This window comes from Delphinapterus leucas, chromosome 9 (assembly GCF_059928025.1).
Source record: "Delphinapterus leucas isolate spDelLeu-1000000601 "Yukka" chromosome 9, BTC_Dleu_Yukka2, whole genome shotgun sequence".
In the NCBI taxonomy this organism is placed as follows: Eukaryota; Metazoa; Chordata; class Mammalia; order Artiodactyla; family Monodontidae; genus Delphinapterus; species Delphinapterus leucas.
The window spans coordinates 42,353,391-42,378,284 of NC_143137.1; the positions used below are offsets into that span (position 1 = coordinate 42,353,391).

Below are 24,894 nucleotides of genomic sequence, written 5' to 3' on the forward strand. Positions count from 1 at the left end.
AATGTGACAAGTCTTCAGTATAAGGTGGTATTTACATTCTATGATAGAAGAATGATTTATTCAGCAACATGATAGTTAGATCATTGAGAAAATAAAGCCCAGATTATATTATGGCGGTGTGAAGTCTTTAAAGGTAAAAACCAAAAAGGGAGTGGATACTAGATTTGTCAATAAGAAAAAAAAATCAAAATTTCAAAAGGTCAAAGTACCATGTACAAATAAATGTCAAATGACAAACCTAGTTAAATATTTGTAGTTTCAATGATCTGGAAAGAGTACATCTTCTTCTTTTGTAACTATTAGTATCTTCTAGGTAAAATGCATTTTTTAATTTTTAAAAATATAAATACTTCTTTAAAAATAAGACAATAAGATCTGAGCTGTTTGTCTTTCATTTCTAAGAGTACTTTATAGTTCATTTCCTTAGTAGTTATTTAATCAGAAGCCTGCAATACAGCGAATCTTGTGATACAAGGAAACTGAATGGTATTTTCTGTATTCATTTTAATGTGTTCTTTGTACTTGTACAGAAAGCAAACTATGAGACTGGTTTTATTACTAGTTTGTTTTCTCTCTCTTTTCTATTTTCCTTACCCCACTCCATCTCCTTCTTCCTTCTTCTTTTGTTTTAAATTTGTTTAAAAAATAGTAAACTGTGGGCTTCCCTGGTGGCGCAGTGGTTGAGAGTCTGCCTGCTGATGCAGGGGACATGGATTCATGCCCTGGTCTGGGAAGATCCCACATGCCGGGAAGATCCCACATGCCACGGAGCGGCTAGGCCCGTGAGCCATGGCCGCTGAGCCTGCGCGTCCGCAACGGGAGAGGCCACAACAGTGAGAGGCCCGCGTACCGCAAAAAATAAAAAAAAAAGTAAAATGTATTATAGAAATTAAGATATTGCAGCACATATCGAAAGTGATAGTTCCCTCTTTTTGTCCATCCCCAGTCCTGTTCCCTGAGGTCACCATATTTCTTTATTCTGTTGCCTCTCACCATTGGTTCTGTTCGCTTTGCAGTTGAGTTTGAGGAACTTTCCATCTGAGGGTTTCTTGTATAGTTGTTGGCAAATAATAGCTCCTCATTTATTTTGTTGAATGAGTGTATGAATGAAAATTGTAGATATATGCTTAATTCTTTTATAATTTAGTCTATTGGTATTTTAAGCAGAGCCCTGGGACTTCTTTTGAAGAGTCCCTATTCTTTGCCCAGTCCCTAAGAGTTCAAGATTTACAGTTCCCAAACTTTACCATGCTTATCTTTGTAATGCTTTTCTGTAGGGTGAAAACATTTTTTAATGCTAAAGTAATAATTTACGTTTCTTTTTTCTTGCAGCTGCCTTTGCAGCAGTGTTGCACTGGTAAGGTTGTTTTTCTCCTATGGTATATTTTATGCAGATGTTTATAGCCTACCAAACTATTTCTCATATATATATGAATAATTTCAGTTTAAGGATGAATGTATATTATTACATGCAGCACACTAGTCTGAAAATGTAGTTTAATTCATAGATCAGAGCCAGAATAATGCAATTTTTTAATAAAAAAGATCTATTATTAAAGAGGTTATATTTGAGACTCTCCTTCCCTTAACATTAATATAGTGTTCATGTTGAGAGGAAGATTCATTCTTTTAATTTTCTGGATAGAAAGAAATATGAATTTCATAAATCAGACATTTCTGAAATGGTAACCCAATGACATTTATAGTTTAATCTATAATTTTATTATACTTGGCTTAAAACGTCATTATTCTGGTTCATTCTAATTTTAAAATCTAATTTGAATTAGCTTTTAAAATTCTTATAGAGAGAAAGTTTAGTAGAAATGTAAGATATACTGAGTGGAAAAACAAATATGCATACCATTGTGTTTGAGTTTTATCACAAAATGAGTTGCAAATATATAGATTTTTTGTTTTTTGCTTTTAGAATTTCTTTTAAAATTATACTTAGTATAAGTTTCAACACTGTTGCTTTGTTACTCTTTTGTTTTACAGGAGCCATATCACACACCTCTTTGAAAATGATCGTCATTTTTCTCACCTCTCAACATTGGAAAGGGAGATGGCTTTTCGCACTGAAATGGTTAGTTTTCATGTAATATTTTATTATAGTAGTTTAGTAATCTCAACATTTTAAGCTTTACATCCTGGAAGTTTTCAAAGATGTTCCAAAGTAGGAAGAGTAGACAACTCCCCCTACCCATTCTCCCAGCTTCAACAACTGAGGACACATACCCATTTTTCTGTCATCTACATCTTCACACACCCATCTCTTTTTAAAGGAAACCTCAGATATCGTTTCATCTGTAAATATTTTTCATATGTGTCTCAAAAGAAAGGACTTTTTTTTGTTAACTACAGTATCATTGTCATACTTGAAAATAATGAAGAGCAATTACTTAATGTCATCAAAGATCAACCAGTGTTTAAATTACCTTGGGGAATGGGCATTTAATAACCATAATTCCTCTGTAGAGAAGAACTTTCCCACAATACTTATTTGGTTTGTTTCTCTGAGGTACACTTCACAGGAAAGACAGGAAAATGCTTGATTCTTTCTTTTAATTACAACTTTTCAGAAAAATGAGTTGGTTCCCTAGCATCTCCTAGTGGTGACCAATGGAGTTCTGTTGGTACTCCTTTTGGAATACCATTATGGCCTGATAGATTTTAACATATTTTTTAAACTTATCTGTCTTTAGCTGGTGAGAGCCCTTGCAGTTCTCTCTGTCTCCTTGACATGACCTCACTAGTATTCTGTAGCTTCCTTACTTGCTGGTACTACAAGACATTTCCTCTCCAGACCTGGAATCATCCAGTTTTCCAAGGAGCCCTGATTCCTTTCAGTAGCACATGGTATTTAGAGACCACAATTTTGGTTCTAGAGGTGCTCACTGATAATACTTTATATTAGATTGGCCATTGTGTCTAGGCCTTTTTAGTAAACAGAATTAGGAAACAGTTTTTTAAAAGGAGAAAATAAATTATTGATTTATATTTCTAAATTCAAATTTAGTTTTAGGTGGTTTTTACTTTTTTGATATTAAATTTGTATCTTTTCTGTTAGATTGAGAATCTTGGTTTCAAATTACTTATACTTGAGGAATAAAAATATCAAAGATATTATTAAAAATGATTACTGAAAATAATTTAAAACTTTCTTGCAGCTCTTTTTGACTTTAGGATATATTCCATTAGGGGTGTACAGTAAAATTACTATTGATATGTCTTAAAGTTGTTTGAAATCCTCTCCCAGCTAGATAAGTAATTAATTCTTCTTCTTCTTCTTTTTTTTTTTTTTTTGCTATTTAGGCATGTAAAATTTTTTGTTTTTAAATTTTAATTATATAAGATATTCACATGGTTCCAAAATCAAACCTACAAGGTAGGTTGTAGTTTCCTGGGGCTCTCATAACAAAGTACAATAAACTAGGTGCCTTAAAAGAGCAGAAGTTTATTCTCTCACGGTTCTGGAGGCTAGAAGTCTGAAATCAAGGTGCTGGCTGTCCCATGTTTTCTCTGAGACTCCTTCCTAGCTTCTCATGGTTCTGGCAATCCTTGGCTTGCATTGGAGGTACAATCACTCCAATCTCTGCCTCTGCCTTCATGCAGCATTTTCCCTTATGCCTCTGTGTTTAAATTTCCCTGCTGTTATAAGGATATCAGTTATTTTGCATTTGGAGTCCACCTAATCCAGTATTACCTCATTTTATTTTGATTACATTTGCAAGGAGCCTATTCCACATAGGTCACATTCACAGGTTTTAGTGGACATGAAATATTGGGGGACATTATTCAACCTAGTACAGTAGGAAGTATTTAAAAAAACAGTGATATGAGAGCTAAATACCATGGTATCAAGAACCATTCTTTTCCTTTTCTGGGTAGGCAAATCACTTTGATATTTATAAACCTTAAGGTGAGTTTAGTGTTTGATAGCTAATGGTACTGGCTACCAGGGGAGCTCTAAACAAAACTGTACAGCAGATGGAATTGGTTCATCTGTTTTGCCCTATGCTGCCACTTCTGCTCCCTCATAAGGCTTCTAGTACTTGCTTGTTTTTTGTCCCATGTAGTATTCCAACCTTGATATCTTTCATAATTAGCATGTCAAAGTAAAAAATTATTTTCCTCAAAATGGGAGTACTACCACTGTCCCTCTCTTCCACCCTCAGAGCCCTGGTCCTGCAGGGTACTTACCTTATGCTGAGCTGAGAAGAAGGAAAATAGTCTGTAAAACTAGCTGGCATCTGAATGTAACTTATATGTAATACATCAGTGTGTAGCCTTCCTAATATATTTGTATTTTTACATATGACTCTGGAGGAAAGGTGGCTGATAGTACCATTTTGAGGATTCAAATAAGCATTTAGGGGGAAACGTTTTTGGCTGAGGATGATTGCGTTGGTTCATGGTAAACTTAGGTTCCATAGTAAACTCATCCTGTTCATAGATAGCCTTTACTAACACTTCAATTAGTATGGGTTATAGGGGTTTCTTAAATGAAGTGTGCTGTCTGAGTTATATTACTTTTTATTATTTAAAAAATTTTTTTTTGCGGTACGCGGGCCTCTCACTGTGTGGCCTCTCCCGTTGCGGAGCACAGGCTCCAGACGCGCAGGCTCAGCGGCCATGGCTCACGGGCCCAGCCGCTCCGCAGCATGTGGAATCTTCCCGGACCGGGGCACGAACCCGTGTCCTCTGCATCGGCAGGCGGACTCTCAACCACTGCACCACCAGGGAAGCCCTATATTACTTTTTAAATGTTGAAACTATTTTTGAAGCTATTTTGAGATCAATTGTTTCAATTAAGACAAGGTTATACTAAGATATGTAAGTTTTTTGCAACCTGAGCATTTATTAGTGATCAGAAACCTATGAAATTAATTGTAGCTGTTACTTTCTTGATTGCTTTATTTTTCAAAAGCAGTATATTTAAGTTTTTTTTTAAGCTAATAAGAGGCATAGTGATTATGTACTTTTAATCATAACATGTGCTTATTTCAGGGACTATATTATTCCTACTTTAAGACTATTGTGGAAGCACCCTCATTTTTGGATGGAGTATGGATGATTATGAATGATAAGCTGACTGAATATCCTCTTGTTATTAATACATTAAAAAGGTTCAATCTTTACCCTGAGGTAAGATACTTTTTCAATTGTGATTTTTTTTTTTTTTTACTTTTTAAAGTATTACTTATATTAAATGCTGATTCTAAATCTAAGATGTGATTCAGTATATTAAATTTTCTTTTTTTTTAAAGAAAACGTGTATCTTTTCTTGGAAAGGAATATGGAAAAAAGATCATTATTAATTTTGGAGGTCTTTAACTGATTTTATGGGAATGATTAGTATGATTGCATGGTTTACAAAGTATGAAAACTGTCTAGATTTGGTATGTTTATAGGGATTATAGCAGAGGAGCGCCATTACTTGTACATGTCATTTGCCAAATAATGTTTCTTCCTTATCTGGGATTCTTCATTTAATTGAATGCACTTTTCCCCTGTGGGAGTGGAAGAAAGGACCTGAGATAGGAAGGCAGTGATATCAGTAACCTTTGGCCTCTCCTTCACCATCCCTCCTTCATTTGATGCATCCCTAAGCATTCTCCAGGACCAACCTGAGATGTAACTTCCTCATTGACTCCTCCTTGAGGTTCTCCTGTTAAGCGCACATCCCCTGGGCTCCCCCTTCTTAGCATGCTGATGCTTCTAGAAGGCATGCTGCCTGATGCCAGGACCATGGTCTCTGTGGGATCTCAAGCCTGGGCTCAGTACCAGCACGAAGCAGGGCTTTTGGTCATTTCGCATTGAGTGAGTGGAGTCCAACTTCCAGATCAACTGAGTTAGCCTGATTGATTAGTAAGGCAATAGAGATAGAGGAGATAGAGACCAATAAATAATCACCAAAGTACTTATTGAGTACTTTCTATAACCATGTACACACTTACTTTTACAGCAATGGGATCACACAACACATAACATTTTTTATAAGTGCTTTTTGTCTTTTAAGAATATATATATATATATTTTTTGCGGTACACGGGCCTCTCACTGTTGTGGCCTCTGCCGTTGCGGAGAACAGGCTCTGGACGCACAGGCTCAGCGGCCATGGCCCACGGGCCCAGCCGCTCCGCGGCATGTGGGATCTTCCCGGACCGGGGCACGAACCCGTGTCCCCTGCATTGGCAGGCGGACTCTCAACCACTGCGCCACCAGGGAAGCCCTGTCTTTTAAGAATATTTAAAGCCATCTTCCTAAGTCATCTTTTCTTCAACAGCATCATGTTTTGTGGCTGTATATACAATCTACCATTGTTTATTTAGTCCATCTTTTATGAAAACTTTGGTTGTTTTCAACTTTTAAAAGATCTAAAGCTGCAATAAGCATCCTTGAAGCGAAATCTTTACATACATTCTTATGTTTTTTTAAACTATGAATATGTTGATGTGGAACTATTTAGTTCAATAGAATATATGCTTTAATGATTTTGGTACATGTTGCCAAAACGCTTTCTAGATAGGTTATATTCCCACTAGCAGTTTTTCTGAAAATGCTTGTTTCCCTGCATCCTTGCTAATTTAATAGGCTGAAAAAAGTTAAGATCACATGAAGTATTTTGTTCATTGCTGTATATATGTGTGTGTATGTATATTTTATTCAATGCTATATCTTAAAATGCATTTTCACTTTTAAAAATAATTGCTTATTCATGCCCTTTGTCTATGTTTTTATTGATATTTTATAAGAGCTCATTTATTATATGCAGGATGTTAATACTATGCTATATGATAAGATATTTTCTCCAGCTTTTTGTTGCCTTTCAGTTTTGTACAGTATGATGAGAATGTATTTTTTCTGTTCAGAGATATCTGTGAAGCTTTTAGATTTATGGTTTTTAGTTATTCATATGTAAAAAATCTTCATTCTTAATTGTTATAATTATGTTTTTGAGATTTACATTTTTAATTTATCTGGAATTCGTCTGGATGCTCAGTGTTGGGGTAGGGATCTAACGTTATATGTTTTCAAAGTGGTCTTCTGTGTAACCTAACACTTGGATGAGTGGTCCGTCTTCTCCCTGCTTTTTTATTATATCCAGAATTATTATACATATATGCTTGCATCTGCTTTTGGACTTCGTGTTCAGTGTTACCTTAGGTTGAGGTCCTGGAAAAGAGGAGATGTGCACACAGGAAGTGTATAGGGGAAAGCCCTTGGGGGCAACATCTGAAGGGGGATGAAGGAAGTAGGAGGAGGAGGAGGAGAGCTGAGCTGTGATGCAGTCACAGCAAAGGCCTCAGCCAATCCCCTGGGAAGCTCTGGAACTGGGATGACCCCACAGAGTTGTCCTACCTGAGGCAAGGGCCCCTGGCCTTTATACCTCCCCTTGTTGAGTAGTTAGACATTGGATGCAGTTGCCCTTGGGAGGGGGTATGATCTTCAGTGAATTTACTCTCTTCAGCAGAGGGTAGCTCCCAGAGAGGGACTCAGCTGGGAGCTGTCGCCCACCAACCCTCCCAGCTGCTAGGGGAATGAGTGCCTCAGCCTTGAAGGGGGATCTGGGTGGCACTCCACTGCCTCCACCATGGTTACTTTGATCTGCCTGGCTATTCTTGTGCCAGCATCACACTATTTAATTATGTAAGTAACAAATTTTGTTATCTGTTAGGACATTTTCTTCAGTTATCTCCTTTTTGTCATTTTTCCATATAATGCATCTCAGTAGACACTTGGGATTTTGCTTAGCATTGTGTTATGTTTATGAATTAATTTGAGGAAGAATTCACATCTTGAAAAATTAGATCTATTCAGGAAGACAGAGTATCTTTCTATTTGTTCAACTCTTCCTTTATGTCCCTTAGTCGAGTTTTATAGCTTTTGAAGATTACAGATTTGCATATTTCTTGTTATATTTTATTCTTACCCATGAGAGGCCATGCACTGGTGAAGACTGACCAGTGAAGAATCTACACAGGGGATTGTGAAGGTCCTTTTACTAGATTTAAAGGGACCCAAGTGGATGGTACAGGAAGGGAAAGTTTGATAATTATCAAAATATATCAAAAATATTCTAGTAAGGAAACTGTTGAGGATCATATTTTTTTCTTATGGTGTCTCTCTTTTTTTAAAAAAATTAGGTAGTCTTAGCCAGCTGGTACAGGATTTATATCAAAATAATGGACTTGATTGGTATTCAAACCAAGATATGTTGGACAGTTACCAGAGGAGAAGGACTCAGCCCTATTGAAAGCTGTGAAGGCAAGTTTCTATGACATTGTCCAGTTGTCTGTTGCAGCATAATAAATTTCCTGCAAACTTAGTGGTGTACAGCTTCTGAAAGTAGGGAATTTGGGCAGGGTATAGGATGGTTGGTTGGTTTCCACTATGTCAGAGGACTCTGCTAGACTCAAATGGCTGGGAAGACTGGAATTAACTTGGGGCTACTTCACTTAGAGCCAGAATGTAAGTACCTGCATGGTACTTGTACCTGCAAGGCTGGGCCCAACTGAGACTCAACTGTGACACCTACATGTGCCCTTTTCATGTAACTTGGGCTTTTGTGTAGCATAGTACCTCAGGATAGTTAGGCTTTTCATGTGGTAGCTCAGGGCTCTAAGTTGGATACTGCATGGCGTCTTCTATATGGCTTCTGCCATGATGTATTGAAGCAGTCACAAGCCCAGCCAGACTCAGAAGCAGGGGCATAGACCCCATACCTCTACAGGAGGAGTATCCATGAATTTTCAGCCCTGTTTTGAAACCACAGTAGTTACTACTCTGCTCTCATCTATGTTCCACACTAGTGTCATGTGTTCATATGGGAACCAAGGCAACCATTTAATATATATGGCAACCATTTTCAGAATAAGCACATTTTAATGTAAATTGCCAGACACATAATTTATAGTTAGAGCATATTTTTTTCTTTATTTTTAAAGGATTGGGAGATCCTGCTTGCTTTTATGTTGCTGTAATTTTTATTTTAAATGGACTAATGATGGCATTATTCTTCATATATGGCACATATTTAAGGTAAGACTATTCATTTTTCATATGTGTTTATAATATTATATACTAGAATAGTGAGATAATGATTGATTTATAGTTCAGTTTTATAACAATGTCATTTCTAATATATCTATTTGTAGATACAAAAATATTTCCCATTTGAATGATTTTACCATTGGCTTAGCTAGCCACATTTAAAATAATTTTAAAGGTTTAAGTAGAGCAGGATGGGGATATTTGATAAATATTAAATATTCATAGGCATTTGTGCATAAGCAGTATATACTGTTTACATAAAATATAAAGGAAAGAACCACTCATTATCAAATGGTGTTAATGACTATTTTGCTGATGTTAAATAGAAATATATTCTATACAGATATTGAATATCTGACCTCATTTACTTCATAGTTGAGCAACATTTCTAAAACTAAAAGATAGACAAATTTTCTGAGTTTTGTATTTCTGTTTCTTCTTTATTTTGCCATCCCTTACATTACTTGCTTGAACTATGTTACCTTCAGAGTATCTTTAGAATTTTCTTTTTTACTTCTTACTGATTCTTTGCGGTGCAGAAGTATAGCGTATGTATGTGATTTTCAATTTGGGTTAATGAGTGTGAATCTGCTATTATCCTGTTATCTTCTTTGCTCTGGAAGTGTGGCATTCTTAGTTTAGTGCGCCTCAAAGAGTCTGTTGCATCCTAGCTCAGTGTTTGAGTGTATAGCAGTTGCTTGATAAATATTTGTCAAATGAGGAAGCTATTAGAAGATCAACTTAAAATATATTTGCATAGAGATTTAAGATACTTAGAGCAAAGTCAGAAATATTAGCATCAAAGAAAGTTCTTTTAATTATGTAATTGGGGGAGACCGAAATGAAAACTCATGATTAAAAGATGATGTGAAAAATTTTGTTTTTGAAACAAGACACACAGAAATAACTTAACCAAAGTATCTGGTCATCAGGAGAGGGGGCTGACTTGAAGGAAAGCAAGGCCAGTGTGCCTTGTCTCATGAGAAGCCAAAGTTAGATGAGTTTGAGGGGATCTATCCATTTTGCTAAGTACTACCCAGCTGTCTTATGGATAGCTTTATTACATTTGGGAAATTAGATTTTAAGTAAGAGAAGTTAAAACATGGAACATGGCATTATTACTAAATTGCTAATCTATAGTTATGCTGTTTTTCAATTGAAAGAATTTCTAAACATTTATTAAAGTAAACATTCAGTATCATTTTCGTATAATGCTTGCTATAACAACTGTTTCAGAGGCTGAAGGCACTATATCTGCCGCAGAGAATATGAGGTTCTAGTTTTGGTTGAGGGATTCTTGGTGGTTTGGGCCCTGGCCTGAGATTTTTTAGTCCGCAGACAGCAGTGTGCTCCCTACATGTTCGTTTGTTCAGTCAGCACATAAAGTGCGTACCAAGTGGTCTCTTTTTGAGACTGCGTGTTTGGGTTCTGAGAGCATGGTGGTGGGGTGAGGTGAGAGATGGCAGTGGTGGTAGGCGTGTGTCAGTAGAAGATAGACAGCAAGGATAAAGTGCTTAGAGTTCTGGAGGCAGGAGAAATTTGTTCTGTGTGGAGCAGTCGATTTAGCTCCGCCTTGGAGGGTCAGAGCATTTTGGATAGGTGGAGGAGAAAAGAATCCCAGGGGCGAGCAAAGGTGGAAAATCTGGGATATGGAGGGGTTACAAGCAGATCAGTTTTACTGGGACGCAGATGACTGAGGAGGCCTTGTGGAAGAGTAAGATTAGAGAAATGAGTTGGGCTGGTTGATGAATGACCTTAATGCCAGGCTGTTTGAAACCACTTCCAAAGCAAGTGAAGGAAATCAGAAATTTGACCAATAGAGGGACAGGATTCAAGGTGAGCTATGATCTCATGTGACCTTTGACACCCACCTGCCCCCAAAGTCAGCCAGTGACTACTTCAGCACAGAGTCTGTCAAATTGCAGGGCTTTATCTAGGGGATTCTAAAATCAATTTAGTGAGTCAGGCCCAGCAACTTTTTTACATGAAAAAGAACACAAATGTAAAAAATAAAGTATACCATTATAAAATGGGTGTTATTTAGAGAAACTTCTGTTTGTTGCTTATTGTGTATATGTGTGTAGACGTACATGTGCTGAGTTGTGATGTAAAGTCTAATTTCTTATTGTAGTTTTAGGATTAAAAAAAAAAAAACATCCACAGACCATTCACTGCTTAGGGTAGCAGGAGGGAGTGACTTTACCATAAGAGGATTTGGGTCTTGCTAACTAGCTGTCCCTGGTTCTTCTCCCAGCTCTGAGGGCTGCATCCTGTTTCAGCTTCACCTACTTTACTGCTTTGTGCCCCAGCTGGCCCCTTTGTTGATGTTGTCCGACTCTTGTACCTGGTGGTTTACCCTCTGGAGCTATGCTTGGATATAGAGACCCCACTAGTGTCACACATTTTCTTTTCCCTAAATAATGTCTTTAGTCCTGTCCAAACACATCCGAAACTCTAGGATCGTCCACCCATCCCCAAATGACACCCAGTTCTTGTGTATTGTGGAGCCACTTGTATTCTCTTGACTGTTGCACTGCACCCTGGGGGCCCAGGTGTGTAAATTATACTCCAGTAGTGACCCTGGTTTATAATATGTTGAATCAAGTCTTCTGTCACTTTTTCTATCAGTTTTTTTCAGTGCATTTTTAAGTGTTCTTGACATGAGTATTTTTAGCGGTGTCCAATTAGAGGTAGTTCTTAATGTTTTCTTCCTTGATTGTTAGGTTTGTCACCCTTCTAATTTTATAAAGTGGGATAAAGCGGCAGACTTCTTAACATGTAGGTTAAGAATAAAGAGGAGGATATCTTCAATTGAGTCTAGAATCTTTTTTATAAATTGTGTTTCTATTGAGAAATAAAAGTTGATATTTGTTTAGCAGATTAGAAATTTATAGGCAGATTGAGTATGACATTTTAACACACACACACACACACACACACACACACACACACACACACACGTGGGTTTTCTGAAGTCAAATAAGCCAGTTCATTTCACCGGAAATGGAAGTAAAAGGGAAAATAGAAAACATAGCCAAATGGTGAAATGGGGCTGGGCTGCCAACCTCTGACTTAAGGAGATGAAGTAAGATGTTTTTGCAAACACAGCCTATTTCTGATGTACCTTCTTGTCTGCAATTCTCAGGATTTTGGTATTTCTTTAAAACACCTATTGTTGATTGTTTTCTAAAAGCTGTGTTGTGAAGACATAGTTACAGTTATATATTTCATAAGATACCCTGGTATTTCTCAGCCACAGACTGACAGTTTCTGGAGGACAGTTTCTCAAGACCCCGCGTGTGCAAGTCTCTGTTCTGCCAGGGGGAGGGAACGTAGGAAAGTAGTTAGTAGGCTGTTATGAAAGTCCCCATTGCTTCTTTTGAGGGGAATTCAGTACATTCCAGAGGAGTGGAATCACTTACTAATAAATGCAAGCTTTTCTTGTTGGACCCGAGGGGCCGATATCATGCAAGTAATATTAATCCTTTCGTTCTTTGTCATTCAGTTTGATTTTACTATTATTCTGGAGTGTGGGATGCTTCTTCACTAGTACACTGTGCATTGTTAAGTAAGAGTAGATTGGGTGGTATGTATAGCTATTAATATTTACCCTGAAGCAGTGGTGTGCTGGTAAATGTTTAACAGCCAACTCTCGGGAAAAAATATACATATGCCTAAAATTTATTATAAATTTTATTGATATAAAAGATGTGTACAAATAATAACAGAGTTTCTAAACAGGATTTTTTAGTTCTTTTTGGAAATAGCTCACCAGAAATACTCTGACTAGCTCAAATAAAAGGAGTGTGGTACTGGGATACAGAGGTCTTGTGGTATTAGGGACAGGAAACAAAGTATTTGGGCCTCATAAAAACTGAAAGTGGGAATTTGAAAGCCCTTTTAACCAAGGAGGCCTGTCCTCTCCATATCAACTCTCTCTCCTTCCCCCCTCCTACTCCACGTGTTTCCTGTCTCTATTCTGATAGAGGTGTCTGTCTGGGCATGTGTGTGTCCCAGAAGTGTGTGTATTTCCCCAGTTAGTTGGTTTCGTCCTTTTGCCTTGCTTTGAAATTCAAAGGAAGTCAAAACAAACTTTGTTTTTTGAGGGTGAATATTTCTATTAGTGGAAAATTAATTTAGGACAGAATTAGTCCTGAAAGAGGGATGTCCATTTGAAGATGTGTTTTTGTTTTAAGGCTCATCCCCCTGTTGGTGTTACGGAGTTCATCCCTACTTGCTACCACGTAGTTATTCTTTTTTTTTTTTTTTTTTTTCGGTATTTGACCCTCTCACTGTTGTGGCCTCTCCCATTGCGGAGCACAGGCTCCAGACACGCAGGCTCAGCGGCCACGGCTCACAGGCCCAGCCGCTCCGCGGCATGTGGGATCTTCCCGGACCGGGGCACAAACCTGTGTCCCCTGCATCGGCAGGTGGACTCTCAACCACTGCGCCACCAGGGAAGCCCATGTAGTTATTCTTTATTTGTTATTCTTTATTTGTCACCATCCTTCAGTCTGTCTTTCTTGGTTCCTTCCCTTCTGCCAAGGAATATGTGCATCTCTTATCTTTCCTTCTCAAAGGACAAAATTGAAGCAAGATTTTTTAACTGGACTACCCATTGGGTATCCTTGTCACCCCCAATCTAATCTTTAAAACTCCTGTTCCTTCCTCTACTGCAGTCTGGTCTCACCAGTGGTGAGGATGTGGTCCCATCCACCTGTACCACCTGCCACTTTTACAGTGATTACTGGCAGCCAGCCAAGCCATTCTTTTGTTTGGTTTTAATCTAAGGATGGTAAAATAATGCATAAAACCACTCAAGGTTTTCACGGAGAAGTGCTGTGAACAGCCTATAGGGACTCTGTTCCTGTCTTTTTGTGCTTAATTTTCTCTTTAGTCTCTCACTGATTATGGCTGCCACCATCTTTAGAGTTTCTACACCTCTCATAAAAACTGTAGCTGAAGGATGGACAAAAATTCCTTTCCCACAATTCTTTTTTAAAAATTAATTAATTAATTAATTAATGGCTGCGTTGGGTCTTCGTTGCTGCAAGCGGGCTTTCTCTAGTTGTGGTGAGTGGGGGCTACTCTTTGTTGTGGTGCACAGGCTTCTCATTGCGGTGGCTTCTCTTGTTGTGGAGCACGGGCTCTAGGCATGTGGGCCTCAGTAGTTGTGGCACGTGGGCTCAGTAGTTGTGGCTCATGGGCCTAGTTGCTCCGTGGCATGTGGGATCTTCCCGGACCAGGGCTCGAACCCATGTCCCCTGCATTGGCAGGTGGATTCTTAACCACTGTACCACCAGGAAAGTCCCTCCCACAATTCTTAAGGCGAGAAATAGAGTAGAATCATTAAAGCACCTAAGTTTGAGTATGATTTTTAGATCTTGTAATAGAATCTTTGAGCCCTTTTCCATTCATTGTTCTACTGCAGGGTGCCCAGAAAATACCCCTTTTTGATTTTTAGGCTCTTTCAGCATGTAGCTCTCTGTTCTAGATCATCTGAGCAGATCTTCTTTAGAAATCATTGAGCATTGAGTAGAGTTGATGACTCTGAGTCCACTTATACAGTCTGGTAACTCTCCAGGCCCTGCTGCCTACTTGCACACTTGTTTGTTGTCCTCCATGGAAAATACTTTTACTGTACTTTACTTTTAGGGTCTTAAAAGAAACAGCTATATGAAATTCCTTACTTTATGTTTCGTGCATCTCTGTGATTTGAGTACATTACCTACTGTAGTACCCACTGTCCTCTCTTAGGAAACTTTTATGTGTGAAATGTGTCCTACCTGTGGAATTGTATAAAATATTTACATATATTTTTAAACAATAGTAAAGTAAACACCTGTGTACCCATCACTCAAATTAAGAAATATCATTATTGGAAGCTTTCATTCACTTAAAATTCCTCCTTAGTGCATTTTCTTCCCTTCTCCCAGGCCTCAGAGGAAATGGCATCCTAACTTTTGGTCTAAGTTTTTCCTTGCTTTTCTTTATAACTTTACCACCTATGTATATATTCTTAAATATGGTATATTGTTTAGTTTTGAAAAACTGTGGACATTGTTTTTTTAATTTGACACGTATAAGTTTACTCTTTTTAATATTACTATTTTTTAGGATCCTATTTTGCTCTGTTTTTAGTACTCATATATGTGATTTTGTGATCCATTAATTTTTCTTAGAATCATTTTGTTGACACATTACAAATTGAAATGAAAGGTAGCAGACTGTGTGTGGCATTTCAGTTTCCCTGAATGTGTATTTCTTTGATTGCACATCTCTCCCCAATTCATCCTCCTCCCTATAGAAGTGTGCCCCGTAGCTTGGGATGGTCTGACGATTTGTGATGTTTCAGTTTGTTTTTTGAAGTTTCTGTTCTAATGGTTTTTCAAGCCAAAATTAATAAAATATACTATTTTATTTCCTTTAGTGATGAATAAGAACATCTGTTTTAATGTTGTCTGGAAGATTTTTATGATTGTTTTACTCATAGCTCTTTGTCTGACAAACAGGTCCCCAATTAAGTTTATTGAACTACTTTTTTTTATTATATTCTACAGCTGGGTAAGAGACTTATTAGTGTGTTTTTAAAGTTAATTGTCATTATTTTGTGTGTACGTACATGACCTTGGCTTATTGGCTTTTTGTGATAAAATGCAGCAGCAGTTTCTTACCCCGTCTGTCTCCATAACCCATCCATTCCTTTGTCCAGAGAAACCACTTTCACATCTTTGAAATCTCAGCAATTCTACCATGGAAACCAGTAGCCCATACTTAGGTTCTTATAACCATGTAAATATTGCTCACTGCTGAGTCACGTAGGGTAATTAATTGTTTACATGGTAACAGTTTCTTTCCTGTAGTTAGTAATTGCCTATTATTTTGTTTTCCTTTGGTTTCTGTATATTGATTAATTCTAAACCACAACTAAACTGTAAAATGCTTAATTTATATGTTGCCAAATGTATAAAATTCACCATTTCAATTCTCCCACCCCTAGTCCCTGGGGCCTCCCTCTTAGAGTCCTCTGTCTTCTGGTTCCACACTAGACTGATCACTCTCTAGGCTTGCATGTTGGAACTTTATATTTTACTTTTTCACTTGATTTGACTGATTTTAGTATTTTATTTTCCTCAGACTTTGTTCCACTGTCTTCTAAGATTCAATTTGGCTTTTCAAAATTAAGTTCTGTTTTGCCATCAATTCCTTTTGTAAGTGGCTTTTTTTCCCTCTGGCAGCTTTTGGGTTCTTCTTTTTCATGTCTTAAATAAAGGTCATGATGTGGTAGATTTTGTTTCATCCTTTTCATTGGATACCCTGTGGGTTCTGTTCATTTGGACATGTGTATTCTTCTGTTCTGGGGAAAATTTTCTAGTATTATTCCTTGGATGACTTTCTCTTCTCCATTGTCTCTGTTTTTCTCAAAATCCTATTGTTTGGATATGGAACTCTTGGATTGAAATCTAATTTCTAGTTTTTTCCCTCCCTTATTTTATCTGTTATACTTTATTGTACTTTCTATGAGGTTTCCAACTCTCCTAAAGAGTTTTGAGCTTGAAGTTTTCTTCTGCTTCTTGCATTGTCTCTTGACTGCAGGTCCCCCTTCAATTTGTATTTGTTTCTGTTTTTCACGCTGAAAGCTTCCTCACAGCCTGGTGATCCTTAGCTTGACATTTATTTTTAAGAACGAGGTAGCTTGTAAAAGCCAGTTGGAAGGGTGTAAGGTGGATGGGACTTACTGGCTAGTGGCTTTTATTATAGAATGAACAGGTCGGGATCATCTTGTAGCTTCTTCATTTACCAGCCTCAGAAGCCTCTATATGGAGAGTGGAGGCACATTGGATTCTTAATCACTTCAGTGCAGAAGTGACACCAGGTACCAGTGACAATTGCCCACCCCCACCTCTTGTGGACACTTAGTGTGTGAGGGCTCAAGTGCACTCACCAAGGCAGGAAGCAGTATTCCCCGTCTCTCTTTTCCATTCCCTTTATTGCATTAAGGGAGCTTTTTGAGGAGGACTTTTAAATGATTTTCTTTATGAAGGTCTCTACATTTAATGTTTGCTGCTCAGGACCTATGTGACCACTCCGATCTGTCCCTGACTCTCCTTCTCCTTTGAATATTTACCTTTCTCTACCTGTTTCTGCTAAGTTCTTTACTGCTTCTCAGCTTTTGTGAGAAAAGCCTGGCCACTCTTTTGTAGACATAGCTACTCATCGGAAAATGCCTTCCACATGAGGAACCAACCACTCACAGAGTACAAAGAAAATCCAATTCTGGTTTTCCGTTTTTCTCTATTATCTTTGGCCATTGGAGGTTCATAGTGGCTTCTTTGATACCAGAATTTTTTTTAGAACTACTTTATTTATAGATACGTTCCAGAAGCCTTGAGGGACTGGAAGATTAGTCTGTATGTCAAACCCCCCTTTTAATTTTGCTTAATAACCCCCTTTCTATCCTGAAGTGAATAGTCATAATTAATATAACCAGTTTTCCAACTCTGTCTTCTCATGATCCAACCCAAGTCACCTATGAAGTGACTGTGTTTTTTTTTAGGCTCTGTGGCAGAATAGGCTAACTTTTTACATCAATTTCTGACTCCTTCCCTGCCCTCCACCTGTTTTAAGGAAAAGTTGACTTTCTTATTCTGTATGCTAATTTCACTTGCATTGTTTTATTTGACATTTTTTTGTTCTTCATTAATAAATCAAGCATTTACTGTTTATGCAGGCTGGATTTTTGGTTAAAAACGTTAAAGTAGGCTGTGAATTGAACCAGCTCAAACTTTTCCAGCTCCATGTTTTTTTTTGGTTTTTTGAATGTTCTATTAACTTGGCCTGCTAGCACATCTTTAATCATTTGGTCTAACAGTTGTATATGAATATTTAAAAGATGTGTATTTCTCTTCAGCATGCTTAAATTGATGAAGGTTATTGGTTGAAAATATTGGTGTCTTTTCTACAAAATCTGCCCCCTTTTATGTCATTATCTCAGCAAATGACATTTTTTTTTTTAATTTAAAATTTTTGGCTGCGTCGGGTCTTTGTTGCTGTGCGCTGGCTTTCTCTAGTAGTGCAGGCTGGGGCTACTCTTGGTTGCAGTGCGTGGGCTTCTCATTGCGGTGGCTTCTCTTGTGGTGGAGCACGGGCTCTAGGTGCACAGGCTTCAGTAGTTGTGGCGTGTGGGCTCAGTAGTTGTGGCTTGGGGGGCTCTAGAGCACAGACTCAGTATTTGTGACACACGGGCTTAGTTGCTCCGCGGCATGTGGGATCTTCCCGGACCATGGATTGAACTCGTGTCCCCTGCATTGGCAGGCGGATTCTTAACCACTGCACCAACAGGGAAGTCCCTCAGCAAATGACACTTGACCACACTGTTTGTTGTCCAAGTCTAAGCCTGAGGAGATATCCATGACTATCCCCTTTAGTTACCTCTGAAATCCAAGTAGTCACAAAATCCCATTGGTTTCTTCCTTCAGAATATCTCTGGCGTCCTTGCACTTCTTTATTTGTACCCTATCATTCTGCCTCCCTGGGATACCCTGGCATTCTCTGTCTCTCTGGGACATCCCAGCATCTCTCTTACTACGATACCATGGTATTCTCTCTCCCTAGGACTGCCTCAGCTCTGCCATCAGTCCAGTCCCCCACAAGGCTATTTGTACACTGTGGGACTGTGACAAGGACAGTGCAACAGGAGCACAGGTTTTGGGGAAGAAGGAAGAATAGTGAAAGGGGTCTGGAAGTGTATGCAGGACCAGATCCCACATGGCATTTTAGACGTGTTTAGGGGTTTGAATTTCCTCCTGAGAACAATGGGATGCCAATGAAGGACTGAGTGGATAGTGTTAGTGTGATCGTATTAATTTATTTTTAATGATGGCATGATGTAGAGAATACACTGTAGGAGGAGTGAGCCTGGATATAGTGAAGCTGTTGTGCAGGAAGGTGCTGCCATTGTCCATGCGGAAGGGGATGGTGGCCTGAGCTAGTATAGTGGGGGTTGGATGGAGAGAAGCAGACAGACTCCATGATATTTGGGAGGCAGAGTTCATGAGGCTTTGTGATTGAGTTGTTCTTTTTAAAATAATTTTAGGACAGCACAGGTTTGCACGTTGGTGTAATTTTCTCCAGTGGTGCTCAACAGAGGGTTAAGAAGCTAGGTGTGCCTGTGAGGAAGGAGAAAGCTGTGAATAGTGGGGAATGAACTGGAGTATTGGGAGGTAACAGCCCTGAGGAGGGCAAGTGAAGAAATGAGCTGAGATGAGCAGGGTTTAATGAAAGGCTCAGGAGCAGTGTCTGGAAGTGACAACAGAGGTGGCTGCTGGCCTCACCTCCAGGTCTAGAGCCAATACAGGAGCATGACAGAGTGACTCTCACAGCAAGGTGAGGTTTCAAGGCAGGAGAAGGAAGCATCTGGGTAGAGGCTGAGGCTGATGGGGAAGGAAGTTTTTCACCGTGGAATGGAGGTCCCAGTAGCAATGACGTGAGATGTTGTATGTTTGACCACAAGATTCCCCCAAAATGAATGCCAACAGTCTTCTGATTGAATAGTTTTTATGTTTTCACTTACTCTTCAGATACCTTTTGAATCTCTGCCCTAGGAGAGGCTCAGTAGTAGGCACTCCAACAGCTGCAGTGATGTATCGAAAGTTCACAACCTAGTAAATAAAATATTATTTTTCTTGGCCCTGGCAGACAAAGAGTTAATTTAAAGGCATTAATGATTTGCTTATAACAGACTGGCAGGACCAAGCTGAGAACTTTTCTCAGCCTTCCTGATTCTCATTCTTTTTCTCACCTTTACCTTCTCTTTCCTTAATGCTCCAATGTATCCCTGCCTCTAAGTTTAAGGGAAGGTGCTCAGCTCTCAGCCAGGCCTGGTGGGCTAGCAGGTGCTGAGGATTACATCTCAAACTTGAGACGGGAATTCTCTTAATTGATTTCTTTCCAAAATATTCTCTCACATGCTCTTTCTTAAGCATTTATACAGGAAGAAAACTTACTCCAAGGGTAATTTAATATCATTTTGAATTACTACTTTCATTTTCTCTTTGAACTTTGCGTGTTTCATCATTCTTTGGTAAATAGAGGTAAAAACCTCTGAGATTAACACAGCCTACCAAAATGTGATGATTGGTTTGAATCTGCTTCACTGAAAAGTTTGGGAAAGAAGAGAATTATAAAATTATTAAACGTTAGAACTGAAAAGTATTTTTAAGATCTTTTACATTCTCACCCCCTTATTTTATATCTAAGGAAATCAAGGCTCAAAAGATTAATGGGATGTATGAGTAAATGTGGTAAATGTTTGCCAAGCTCAGAATCCTTTCAAATTTGCACAGTAGGAACTTTCATATTTTCTCACAGGTGGTAGTTGGTAATATTGCAGAAGAAACGTTTTTTTTTTAACCACTAGGGAATGCTGAAATATCAACTGTAATGGAAAAAAAAATCAATTTTAAGTATTCTGATTACTACATCTTTTCTGTTTAGCAAAATAAAATGACCTATGTGATAGGCATTAAGGATTGGAGGGTAGGAAGGTAAATGCTGGGAACACTATTTTGGATTTATTGCAAGTCATATCATTTCCTAGTGATTGTAACTTAGAACATTCCTCGTAGATAAGCAAAGTTTATTCTCTCCTCCTGGCTATGCAGGGCCTGAATATACCAGAAAGTCTGCCTCCCTGCTTTATTAGTTAAGCAAAGGTGTCTATATAATCATGGAAGATGCTGTGCCATAACCTATAGTATATTAGAACACTATATAATTTTGAGGTAAGGAAGACCTTCACAGACAAGACAGGAAATGCAGAAGAAATAAATTAAAATATTGACATTTTACTATGAAATTAACTACATAAAATTAAAATTTTTTTTCTGACAGAATACACTGTAAATTATATCAGAAGATTTTGTCACACACGCCAGTAAAAAAATTTGTATCCCTAATCTTTAAATAGGGAAACAGAGAATCCAATAGGAAAACAGACAAGAATGTGAACATACAATTCACAGAAGAGTAAATGAAGAAAACAGAACAAAACAGCCCACTAAAATGATGCTTTGTTGTAAAGCAACTATACTCCAATAAAAATTAATTAAAAAATTTTTAAAAAGTAAAATGATAGCTTGTACAAATAGGCAGGAAGAACAAATCAAAATAACAGTGAGAAAAACATTTTCGCCCTTCCTATGGGCAAAATGTAAAAGGATCTGGGCATATTGGGTGCTGTGTTATAGAGATACGGACCCCTCATAGATTGGTGAGGGTGTGGACTGGAATGGCTTCTCTGGAAAGTTCACGTTCTTTGACTTGGCAGTCTCACACGTCTATTCAATAGAAGTAAAGGCACCATTTTTTTTTACATGTACAGCGATGTTATTTTAACATTTTAAAAACTATAGCAAGGAATTGAAAAACATTTGTATGACCAATAACAGGAAAAGGGCTGAAAAAATTGCAGTGTGTTTGTACTGTGCAATATTTGACATCTATTAAAATAAAAAGAATGCCTTGGGGCTTTCCTGGTGGCGCAGTGGTTGAGAGTCCGCCTGCCAATGCAGGGGACACGGGTTCGTGCCCCGGTCCGGGAAGATCCCACATGGGCCTGTGAGCCATGGCCCCTGAGCCTGCGCGTCCGGAGCCTGTGCTCTGCAGCGGGAGAGGCCACAACAGTGAGAGGCCCGTGTACCGCAGGAAAAAAAAAAAAAAAAGAATGCCTTGGGTTACAAGTATTGATTAGGAATAATCTTCATAATAGATTAATTAGAAAAGGAACATTTCTGAGGGATATTAATAGTACGATCACATTAAAATATATGTTTATATGGTTATAGAGAAAGATTTGGAAGGATAGACACACACACAAATGTTTTTACTGATTATCTTAGGTGAATAGGCTTGGGGGAGGGTTGCTAGGAGGAAACCATTTTTTAAATATATAGACCTCTGGACTTTTTGTCTTGTTAGAATATGTTCAGATTGTTAAAATATATTTATCTGTTTAATATCTAATATTTAAACATCTAATTATTTATTTAAGCCCATAACTCATTCTTAAGCTTTCTAAAGTCTCATCCCTTGCTCTGAGGGCTGGGGTTTGCCTATTTGCTGGTCTTTTGAAGTAGCCGTGCTGTGCCTCTGAGGAGAGAACTGACTTCCGCTTCCTGGCCTGTACTATTTTTTAGCTCCTTTATCTGTCCCTCTTATTTCTGTGATCCATCACTTCACTACTGTCTGGCCAATATGCTGTTTCTTTGCCCCTTTATATTTCATTTGTGCCAGTCCAGGTTAATAACCAGTGGAGTAAAATCACACAGTCCTACCATTAGTGTCTCTGAATTTGTGATCTTGGACGTAAGTTGCTCCCTTAAAGATGGCTCTACAGGGGCTTCCCTGGTGGCGCAGTGGTTGAGAGTCCGCCTGCCGATGCAGGGGACACATGCTGGGGAGTGGCTGGGCCCGTGAGCCATGGCCGCTGAGCCTGCGCGTCCGGAGCCTGTGCTCCGCAACGGGAGAGGCCACAACAGTGAGAGGCCCGCGTACTGCAAAAAAAAAAAAAAAAAGATGGCTCTACAGTCCTTCTGTTTTCCCTCCTTACCTCTCTCCTTAAATGCAAGTGGTATTTCAGACATCCCCTTCCCCCCTTTCCTCAAGCCTTTAGCCCTGCTACCTGTTCTCTTGAGCAGCAAGTGACTCTGTGCCCTGACTTTAGGGAAAATGGCAACTCTGTAAACTCCTTGCCACTAAACATGCAAACTTCACCTTCCTCTTGGCTGACTGGCCCCACGTGCTGGGGATCCCAGCCCTTCCTTTCTCCTTCTGGGGGTGATGCACAGGGTGTATGTTCTTGCTACATGGATTATCCCTGCCATCTCATATATCTCTTCTGTGTTTCCTCATTCATACATCCTGAAGAATAAATATAATGGCCTAGAATACCTATGTCTGATTCTTTGTTACTTCTCTGTGTTGTACACGTATTTGCTGGATGGATAGAAGGAAAGAAGGATATTTGGGTAAAATAACAAGAAAGCAGCATGAGCTAAAGAGAGTAAAAAGACCTCAATAGTAGAGATGAAAGAAATGATGGAACAAACCTAAAAACAGCCTTACTTTCACCTGCCCAAATGCTTCTGGCCAGGGGAGGAGGAGAATGGGGATGTTTTCACTCTTACCTGATCAAATGAAGGTTTAACTGTTAGGACTGCCAAACTATACCATTGTGGTTTCTTAGCTAGAGTTATAAGCCAGATTCTCATATTTTGATATTTGTGTTGTATTTCCCAATTTTTGGAAAACAAATGAACGATAAAACTTTATCTGTAAACTAGGTTTCCCAAGCATATATAAAAGTAGCTTGGGTTTGGGAAATACTGAATTAATTAAATCTTTAATGTGCTAACATGCTTTGTGAATTTCCAAGAGCAGGAGACAGTGTGGTGATTTCCAGCTTTATGACCATTAAGCACTTTTCTGTACTTGCTCCCATCCCCTCTTCTGAATATATATTATATGCCAAGAAAAATACTTTGAGAAATGCTGAGGGACACAAATTAATATGTGTACTAAAGGATAAAAAAAAAAAGAAGAAAAAGAAAGGTCAGGTTGCATGACGCACAGTAACATGACTATTAAGAATTTTTTATTTCTTGTCAGTTTGTGTTTTTCTGTACATTTTGAAGATGGAAAATGATTTTTTTAAAAATAAAACTTGTTTTGACTAATGATACCTTAGAGGAAATAAGCTGTTTTGTAAATAAGTATAGTAGAGTTCTAGTGTGGCTAAAACTTCTTGTAGTACTGGCAGATTATCATGCTCTGTTATTTCAAGGTTTTATTAAGATTGACCTGCTTTCTGTTATTCAAGTTACATTTTCTTATCCTCTTTTCCAGCGGCAGTCGATTAGGAGGCCTGGTTACAGTGTTGTGCTTCTTTTTCAATCATGGAGAGGTAGGTAGTCAACAAATATTTTCAAAATCTTTAGGGAATTTTACTTCTAGAAATATGAGTTTCTTCTTTAGGTAGTCAGTCAAGTATTTTTTAAAATTTTAGGAGATTTTACTAATAGAAATATAAATTTCTTCCTTAATTTCTTTAAATGTAATCTATAGTAGCATTCTTTAAATGTTTGATCTTATTTTGATTCATTTTTTTAAACACTAGCACTTATCTTTAGTTAACTTTTCATGACCATTATATCTTTTATGTGATACATCTCTTAGTGGCATGAAGAAATAGTGGGTCTGTGTTAATTCTATATATAATTTAACACTGTGTTTTAACTATGACGCAAATAAGCTAGCCATGTATCCATTAACTTCCTGTGTCGGGGTAACTTTTCGATGTAGGAGCTATAGTGTATGTTTCTAGTTTAATGCATTTCTATTCAACTTTGATATACTTTTGAGTATCCTTTGCAGAATATTTTATTGTATCTATAAATTTTCACGTATCCAAGGGCTTTCCAAAGAGAACAGCATTGTAAAAAGCATAGACTCTGGATCCAGGTTACCTGTGTTCAAATCCTGGCTCTGCCATTTAGTGACTGAGTGACCTAGGCAAGCCATTTAATCTCACCTTACTTTCCTCTTTGTAAACGGGCATAATGATGTTATCCATTTCATGGGATTATTGGGGAGATTAAATGAGTTCATATGTGTAATGTGCCTAGAACAATGTTTGACACACAGTTACTGCTAAATAATTTAGTTTGTGTAATTGTTTATATTATCATTAGTAACTTATTTTAGATTAAATTTTAATATAAATTCAAGATGCCAGTAAAATCCTTCCAGGAAATTAATTATAGTTGTAAATGAATTTCTAGT

General features: G+C 38.1%; 1 protein-coding gene across 4 annotated transcripts in view; it reads left to right on the forward strand.

Annotated features, from left to right (window-relative positions):
* The window catches only part of DPY19L1 (dpy-19 like C-mannosyltransferase 1), a 126,766-nt gene that overhangs the window by 13,634 nt on the left and 88,238 nt on the right, over positions 1-24,894 (forward strand). For all 4 annotated transcript variants that reach the window (XM_089917538.1, XM_022583561.2, XM_089917537.1 and 1 more), the window contains exons 2-7: positions 1,333-1,357; positions 1,996-2,083; positions 5,008-5,145; positions 8,148-8,268; positions 8,949-9,042; positions 23,959-24,016. In XM_089917538.1, coding sequence (XP_089773664.1) covers positions 1,333-1,357; positions 1,996-2,083; positions 5,008-5,145; positions 8,148-8,268; positions 8,949-9,042; positions 23,959-24,016 — 524 coding nt within the window. The remainder of the gene's footprint in view (positions 1-1,332; positions 1,358-1,995; positions 2,084-5,007; positions 5,146-8,147; positions 8,269-8,948; positions 9,043-23,958; positions 24,017-24,894) is intronic.